This window comes from Osmia lignaria, chromosome 14 (genome assembly GCF_051020975.1).
Source record: "Osmia lignaria lignaria isolate PbOS001 chromosome 14, iyOsmLign1, whole genome shotgun sequence".
Classification (NCBI taxonomy): domain Eukaryota; kingdom Metazoa; phylum Arthropoda; class Insecta; order Hymenoptera; family Megachilidae; genus Osmia; species Osmia lignaria.
The window spans coordinates 13,955,987-13,965,250 of NC_135045.1; the positions used below are offsets into that span (position 1 = coordinate 13,955,987).

The 9,264-nt window shown below is 46.2% G+C and overlaps 1 protein-coding gene across 1 annotated transcript; it reads right to left on the reverse strand.

Annotated features, from left to right (window-relative positions):
- Nucleotides 1-3,864: 3,864 nt before the first annotated feature.
- Nucleotides 3,865-7,236, reverse strand: LOC143306054 (uncharacterized). The gene is made up of 2 exons (XM_076692005.1): nucleotides 6,903-7,236; nucleotides 3,865-5,678 (listed from the first exon to the last, which is right to left on the reverse strand). Exons 1-2 carry the CDS (start codon nucleotides 7,234-7,236, stop codon nucleotides 3,865-3,867), a joined length of 2,148 nt encoding a protein of 715 aa, XP_076548120.1.
- Nucleotides 7,237-9,264: the final 2,028 nt, after the last annotated feature.

Consider the following 9,264-nt stretch of genomic DNA (forward strand, 5'->3'; position numbering starts at 1 on the left):
TTCAAGATGAACTGCAGACGTCGTCATGCAAACGAAGACACAGATCCAGCCTTTCTGTGTCTTCGTACCTCGCCCCTTCCACGTCTTGAGAGTGATTGGACCGGCGTAGTCTACGCCGGTGTGAGAAAATGGGTGTGAGGGTGTAACCCGAGAGAGAGGTAGTTGGCCCATCAGTTGATGGGCACGGATCCCCCTCTGCCGAGCACACACAACACACCGCAGAATGTGCGATTTAATTGGAGCTCGTCCTCCGATGATCCAGTGTGTCTGTCTGATGTGGGCGAGTGTGAGCTGAGTGCCTCCATGAAGCGTTGCTTTGTGTACATGATATACAATCAATTCAGACAGACGTGAATAACGTGGAAGTATGGCTGGGTGTTTACCTTGGTAGGTCAGTGGTGCGTTGCAAAGTCGTCCTCCAACTCGAATGACCCCTTGATCGTCGATAAAGGTAGTCAGTCGGCTGAAGACATGCGATGATGGCAGTGATTGGTTGTTGATCATCATCTTAAGCTCGTGTGTGAAGTAGGCTGATTGTGTGGCCTTGATCCAGAAGATTTTGGCCCTTTCCAAATCAGCTGGCGAGTTCGAGATGCGAGTTGAAGATGGTGTCGATTTCCTCAGTTTGGTGACAAATCTGAAACAAGCTGAGGTAATAGTAAAGAGTTTGTGTAATGAAGAATATTTATGAATCAAGTCCCAGTGATATTCAATTTTTTGGCACGTCAAAACGTGCGAGATTCCTGGCCGACACTCCTGCAGGCAAGTGTCGTTAGATGCGTTGCGTTGTATAGGCCATGATTCACGAGATTGCAGGAGCCATGGTGGTCCCCTCCACCATAGCTCGTGTTGTTCAAGCTGTGTCGTAGGTAAGCCTCGAGATGCGCAATCAGCAGGGTTTGATGTGCCAGGAACATGCATCCAAGTTGCAGTTTGCGTCAATTCTTGAATTTGTGTCACACGATTCCTGACATAGTCTTTCCACCGTGATGCATGAGATTTGATCCATGTAAGTGTCACTTGAGAATCCGTTCACAGGTGTGTTGTAGCAATTTCGAGATAACAGTAATGTAAATTACTGCTGCCATGGCAAGTTGAGAAGCATCAGAGAAGCCGTGGAGTTCCACTGTCGAGTTGCTGAAGGTGTTGAACCACCTGGGAGTTGAAAGCTTGGCCAAGCTTGTGAGATCTTCTCTGACTGCGTTCCATCGAGACGTGACCTGAGATGGCAGTGGGTCATCCCATTGGAGATTGTGCAGCCATCATTCTTGCAGGAGTACCTTCGCTCGAATAATGACTGGTGACAAAAGGCCAAGCGGATCAAATATCTGTGCTACTTTAGATAGTACAAGGCGTTTGGTGAGATTTTGAAGTGAATGTGAAGCTATCATTGACAGTATTCCATCTGTAAAGGCTTGGAAAGAGTTGAATGCACTTTCACGACTTGAAGCACAATCGGCCGATGGTTCACAGCTAAGCAAGGACTTGGACGTCGAGGCGAAATTAAGCGAGCAAACGTACTTGTTAAATTCGTGTATTTAAATAAAGTCACTTGACAAGCGCGTCAATTCTTTAATTGTTTCTGACACAAACACAATGTGGAAATCACTTTCCAGTGGTAAAGCGGTGTTGGTTTCTCGGAACACGAACACGAGAATCTTTCATTTAATGACGGTAACGGTTTTTTTTCAATTCACAACAGGCTCGGTTTAGATGCTTACTTTTAGATGGCTTTCGCACGAATAACGAAAATTGTCCGGAGCGATCCAGAGTCGAAATAGCGGCGCGAGTATCACTTATCGACCTGGTGCGTGATTAGGCTTCGATAATTCGAACTAGCGCCGAGACTTTTACCGACGGAGTGAGTCGCGTACACGCCGCCCCCCGTTGAATGAATTCATTCAACAAGAGACGCCACTACGGCAACATGGAGGTTACGCGTGTGTACCGTAACCACGGAATTTCGTGTGATTGCATTTCGCTTGTGTGGTTACATTTCGCTGGTGTGATTACATTTCGCTGGACGAAGCCGGTGGTAAGTACAATTCAGATATGAATTGATCGACGGAATGTGTGGAGGACGAACTACGCATTACTCTGTGACGTCGTAGATTTCTCAGTTTCAGCGTTGATCGTGACGGGAAGAAAGCAGATCTTCGTTATTGGACGAGTGAATTCGGACTGCGCAGTTTTGATGGTGACGACGCGGACAAGACCGTCGTTCCCTGGATGGCAGGCGGTGATGCGTCCCATCTCCCATCGACTTGGCGGCAGAGTCGGGTTACGAAGTAGCACGAGTTGACCTACTTTGGTGAGGTTTTGTTTAATTTGCCATTTTGGTCGTTGATGCAGAGTGTGCAAATAATCGTGGCTCCACGCTTTTCAAAAGGTTTCGGTGAGCTTTTGTAAAAGTTGCCAGCGAGACAGCCGATTGTCTTTTACATCTAATATACTCGGTTCGGGCGGAGTTACAAGTGGTGCATTGATTAAAAAATGACCGGGTGTTAACGCGTGATAATCGTCAATATTGTCGGAGACGGTTCCAAGCGGTCGCGAATTGAGGCATGCTTCGACCCGACATAGAAAGGTAGTCATTTCTTCGAACGTGAGTGTGTGTGCGCCGATAGTACGCTTTAGATGGTATTTGCCGCTTTTAACCGCGGCTTCCCACAATCCGCCGAAGTACGGAGCGTTCGGGGGCATGAAGTGCCATTCGACTCCGTCTGTTGCTAATCTATTACCGAAATCGGCTGTTTTGAGTGCAGAACGAAAGGCGGTTAACAATTCGCGATTCGCTCCCTGGAATGTTGTCTCGTTATCGGAGTACATTGCGCTTGGAATCCCGCGGAGAGACACAAATCGGTGATAAGCTGCTAAGAAAACAGACGAACTATAATCGCTTACTAATTCGAGGTGCGTTGCTTTAACGGTTAAACAGATAAATACCGCGATGTACGCCTTATGTGATTTATGTCCGCGGCCAGAATGGGTTCTTACTTGAATCGGACCTGCATAATCCACGCCTGTATGAGTGAATGGTCGTTCTACCCTTGTAACTCGAGGTGCTGGTAAGTCCCCCATGAGCTCGGAGGGAACGTCGGCTCTCTCGCGCGTGCACGCGATGCATTTATATAAAATGCCTCGAATGGTAGCTCGTGCTCGTACGATCCAAAAATCATTTCGTAGGTAGGCGAGCGTGAGCTTGGGTCCCGCGTGTAATAGATTACGGTGCGCATTCTCAATTAACAATGTTAGGAGCGGGTGTGATTGAAGGATAATGGGTATTTTTGCATTTTCAGCGAGTTGAGATTTAGCAAGGCGCCCTTTTGCACGTATTAAACCGTCAGCATCCAGGTACGGTACGAGAGAAAGTAGAGGACTTGTCCTCGGGATCGGCTTGGATGCTCTTAGGGCTCTCAATTGCTCCGGGAACGCGTCGGTTTGGAGCCTGCGTTGCCAAAATACGCGAGCTTTGTGAATCGCGGTGAGCTTCAGAACGTTTTGCGAAGCAGAAGCTACTGTTTTCGATTCGGTGAGTTTACTTTCCTGTTTTCTTTTGATTCGTGCGCGAAGGATGTCTATGTAATGCAGTAAATGTGCGGTGATCCTCAGGAGTTTTGACCATTACGAATAGCGCGCTGCTAAATCCCACTGTTCGAAAGAGGTACTGAGGCTAGGAAGAGAAGATTGTCTTTCTTCGAGCGAGATCGCAGGAATCGGGTTAGAAGACGCATGAAGCCAAGAGGATTCCTGGTGCAGCCACTGAGGACCGGACCACCATAATTGGTAATCCTTTAATTGTTTAATAGACATCCCGCGAGACGCGCAGTCGGCGGGATTTTCGTGGGTTGATACGTGATGTCACTATGCGTTAGGACTAAGTTCGTGAATAAGCGCTACGCGGTTTGCGACAAAGGTTTTCCATCGAGTCGGTGGTTGATTTACCCACTCTAATGTGACACTGGAGTCGGTCCAACAGTGGGATTCGATCGTTTCCTGATTTAACGCGATTCGAACGAATTTTAAGAGGCGAGCCAGAAGCAACGCGGCGCATAATTCTAATCGGGGCACGCTGATCGTTTTGAGTGGAGCTACGCGAGTTTTGGCAAGGATGAGTGATATGCTAACGGTACCGTCACACAAAACACTTCGCGAGTAAACAGCAGCCGCGTACGCTTTCGTTGAGGCATCAGAAAACCCATGGCTTTGAGTTTTAATGATTTGCGGAGAAATTTTTCGTGGGATGGAGATATGTTCCAAATCAGGCAGTTGATCGTAAAAATTATGCCACTTCGAGAGAAGGGAACTTGGAAGGACGTCGTCCCAATCACATTGACTGGACCACAAAGTCTGAAGGTATATTTTTGCTACAATGATGACTGGCGCGATCCAACCTAAGGGATCGAAGAGCTTTGCTATGGTAGAAAGAATTGTTCGTTTTGTCTTAGGCAATTCGGTGGGTACTGCTAATTTAAAGTGAAACTGGTCTAATGCTGGATTCCATGTAATGCCGAGCACGGAAATGATTTCGTCGGCTTTTAATGATTTACTCGTCGCGAGTCCGTGGTTTTGAGGGTTGATGTCGGACAGGAGCGCAGAGCTATTGCTAGCCCATTTTCTTAACGAGAAGCCGCCTTTTCCTAATAGTTCAACGGTTTGGTCTCGCAATTGGCGAGCGGACTCGAGGCTATCGCCTCCGAAGAGGAAGTCATCGACATAGGATTGTTCGCGAAGAACGGAAACCGCTTCGGGATAGGGCGAGTCCTCATCCTCGGCTAATTGTTGCAAGACGCGAAGAGCCAAATACGGAGCTGGAGCGGTCCCATATGTGACCGTGAGGAGTTGATACTCTTCTACTGGTAGGAGGGGCGAGTCCCGCCACAGTATTCTTTGGTAGTCGAGATCTCGCGGGTCAATAAGAATCTGGCGATACATTTTCTCAACATCCGCGGTGTACACGAATTGAAATTGACGCCATCTAATCAAGATCGCGACAAGATCCTGCTGGAGTTTTGGTCCGGTTAGAAGAAGGTCGTTTAAGGACTTTCCATTCGACGATCGGCGCGAAGCATTAAAGACCACGCGAAGGCGAGTAGTTTCACTGCTCTCGCGGAAGACGGCATGATGCGGTATGTAATAACAATCTCTCGTGATTGGAGGAAGAGGATCGGCTGTCTTCATGTGACCGAAAGAGGCGTATTCTGAAAGGAATTCGCGATACATTCGAAGTGTGGCTGTGTCGCGAGATAACCGTCTTTCAAGCGCGCAGAAACTTTGTAGTGCTCCGGGCCGCGATTCTCCTAATTTAGCTGGAGGTTCGGTTTTGAAAGGCAATCGAACTATATAGCGTCCGTTTGATGCGCGTGATGCGCGTAATTCGCAATTTTTATCTTCAGGCGTCATGAGAATGGGAGAGGAGAGGGCCTCGATTTCCCAGAATCTCCGCAGATCTTGGTCGAGGTCCTCCAGGACGGAGATATGGTTGATACCGACGGAGACGTGAATGGAGGATTGTACCGGACCGGAGAGGATCCACCCTAGCACCGTATTCTGAGCAGTGGGAGTGTACGCGGAACCCTTTTTCACTCCCGGCAGTAGGAGTTGCCCGTACAAATCGGCTCCGATGATAACGTCGATAGGATCCGCGCTCATGGGGTCCTCGTCCGCCAAATTCAATTCTGCAAGGTGAGACCAATTAGTGATTGCGCCTTTTTGTGAAGGCACGTACCTGGTTAAAAAATGCATGATGATTGCGGTTGTGGAGTATGCAGATTCATTCAATTTGGCTGGCGTAACTGTTATTTCAGCAACGTGGTTGGATTGCGACTGAATTCCTCCGATTCCGGTAATTCGAGTGTGTTGCCTCGTTCGGTGGAGGCGGAGCAGTTGCGCTAACGGCTCGGTGATTAGCGTCACCGCGGAGCCTTGGTCCAGCAACGCGCGAGCCAGGACGCTCCGGCCTGTGTGCAAGTGGATTCGCACGCGAGCTGTTGAGAGCAGAATACTTGAATTAATTGGTGTATCGGACGCAACGTTCGCACTTATCTCGACTTCATGATCGGGGGTGGTCACTCCTTCTCCTGAGGCAGACGACGCGGCACCCCTTTTGGTTGAGGGCGCGCCATCCAGTTTTGTTGGAAAGTGTAACAGAGTATTATGCCGTTGATTGCAATCCTTACACGAACGCGGACTCGGATATTGCGTAACCGAGTGTTTTGTAGAAAAGCAATTAACGCATCGTTTCTGATGTTTGATAAAATTGTAACGTTCGAATGTCGATTTTGAAAGAAATGCTGTACATTGGTAAATTAAATGGTATTGTTGACAGACCGAACATGTTATTTTCACGGAGGTTGTTGAGTGGGCGGCAATCGGCTTAGATTTGCCCGGTTTGATTTTTTCGGTTTCGGTTGTTTTTTCGCGCTTAGTCACCGGTAACGCTTCTAGGACGCGGATTCTTTTCTCACAGAAAGTATCAAATTCGGTATAGGTGGGGAATTCGATAACATCGCTAAGTTGAAATTCCCAGGCTTTCCGCGAAGCTCGATCTAATTTTTGAACTCCCATAAAAACAAGCAAATCGCTCCAAGCGTCAACCGGTATATTTAAATTTCGGAGCATTTGAAGGGACATATTCATTTTGTCGCGTAACAATCGGAGGTCATGCAGTGTTTCCGACGAAACAGACGGTAACGAAAACAATGTGTTTAAATGGGTTGAAATTAACCGGTGTTTATTTTCGTTTGTTATCGTCTTCCACGCGACTTCAAAATTGTTTTCGGTGACCGGGAGATGTTTAACGGCTCGGCTCGCTTCGCCTATCAACGAGGCGTACAAAAAATGGAGACGTTCCACGTTCGACAAAGAAAGATTGTTTATTACCATGGAGGTGAAACGGTCACGGAAAGTCTCCCACTCGTCGAACGCTCCATCGAAGGTCGGCAACTGTAGCTTCGGAAGGTGGGCCGTTGGCTTTGACGTCATCGGATTTGAAATTTCCGTGTTGCTGGCTGATGGCTCTAGTGGAGCTGCGACCTTGGCAAGAACCTCCGCCATGTAATCCAGAGTCTCTTGATACCGCTCCTCGGACTTCTCGAATTGATTGTCAACGAAATACGGCATGTTGGATTTGGTCTTCGGGTCGATCCCAGCGGCGATCTTGGCGTCCAATTCTTGACTTTGGAGATACGTCTCCTTCAACATCGCCATGCGATTTTGCGTGGTCGCTGTGGTCATTTTAGACAGCCCCAATTTTTTCAAGTTGGCGAGAGCTCGTTCTATTGAGCGCATGGTTTGCGTTTGCTTTTGAAACAATTCTTCAAGGGTACTCATGGCGCTTGACGACTAACGGTTTTTTCCTCGATTCCAGATCCGGCTCGAAGGACCAAATTTGTAAAGGCTTGGAAAGAGTTGAATGCACTTTCACGACTTGAAGCACAATCGGCCGATGGTTCACGGCTAAGCAAGGACTTGGACGTCGAGGCGGGATTAAGCGAGCAAACGTACTTGTTAAATTCGTGTATTTAAATAAAGTCACTTGACAAGCGCGTCAATTCTTTAATTGTTTCTGACACAAACACAATGTGGAAATCACTTTCCAGCGGTGTTGGTTTCTCGGAACACGAACACGAGAATCTTTCATTTAATGATGGTAACGGTTTTTATCCGACTTCGAAAAGGAGGAGGATACTCAATTCGATGTGTATGTATTTTTTTTTTATTTTTTTTTATTTATTTATTTATTTTTTATGTTCACCGATTACGTCGAGACGGATGGACCAATCGGATCGAAACCTTTTGCATCTGGCAGAGTATGTCTCCCGATTGGTCCCGCTAAAAAAAAATTTAGCATTTTTTCATTCCGAACGCTTTTTATTGCAAAAAACGTACTATTTGATGTACGTGCGGTATACGTTCGTCGGTTACTTCGAGACGGATGGGTCAATCGGAACGAAACTTTTTGCGTCTTATAGAGTATAATTCCCTAATAGTCCTATAAAAAAAATATTTTGGATTTTTTCATTCCTGCCAATTTTTATTTCAAGAAAATGTACGGCATCATTTATATTTTTTTTTCTTTCGACGTTTACTCTACAGGGAATATACCGATTGCGACTTTTCAACATTATCCGTGAAATGAAATGAAATGAAAAAAAAAAAAAAATAGACTTGGTCATTTTCTCTACCAGTTGGTCGCTAAGAGAAGGGTTGGCTTCCTTCTTCAGGTATCAGTCGCTGGAAGCTAATTTGGACTGTTTCTTTGCAAAAGTAACCGTCGTAATCTTTGCATTTCTGCGAGTGCTCTTTCGTCATGCGGTTTAACGAGGACTTTGTTTGGTGCTAAATCAGATAGAGCTAAACCATCTAAACTTTTGACACGACTAAGAGCGACGTAAATTTGGCCTTTTGCAAAATTCTTTTTGCCAAGATCAATTACAGCTTTGTTTAATGTAGTCCCTTGTAATTTATGCACCGTTACTGCCCAACTTAGAATAAGTGGTAACATTCTGCGCTCGACGTCCCCATAACCTTTCGTCGCCTGAAACGTTGCTACAACTGGAGATATTGGGGTGTAACCGTCGATATCTTTAAATCTATTTCCAATGGACTCGTCGTCAAATTTTATAAGTACCGCGTCCGGCAACTCTCCCTGTTCTAGTTGATCTCTTCGAAGTGCCGGCCATGAAAATTTCTTCACTATTCCCATTGCGCCGTTTATCAAACCATCAGAAATTGATGTTTCGTCGCAGCATAATTTGCGATCCTTCAGTTAACTTTATTGTATGTAACAGTCCGCCACAATTATTTACATTTGTAGGTATGACATTTTCTGGTGGCCTTTTTCCATATGTAGCTGCCTCACGGGATTCGTCTATTGCATCAATGACGTACATTCGGTGTGATTTTGCTAATTCATCAGTCCTTTTTAAATTATATTCATTCACTAATTTTATCGTTGGGAATATTCTTACTGCTGCACCATCCTCGAACTCTCCGGTTAGAGGAACTCTTCTTCGTTCGCATAATATTTCCAGTTGAGAAGTTGACACTTCCCCAAACCGAAGGTTACTCAACAAATCGATGAACTCAACGTCATCTCTTTGTCGCATATTAATGGTGAGTTCGCAGAATGAAAATTGATGCCATAAAGAAATTTCTGCAGTACACCAATGTGGCTGTACAAAACACCAGTGTCCTTTTACTGGGGGCAACTGCATGATATCGCCAAAGAGAAGTACATTTACGCCACCAAATAGTTTATCA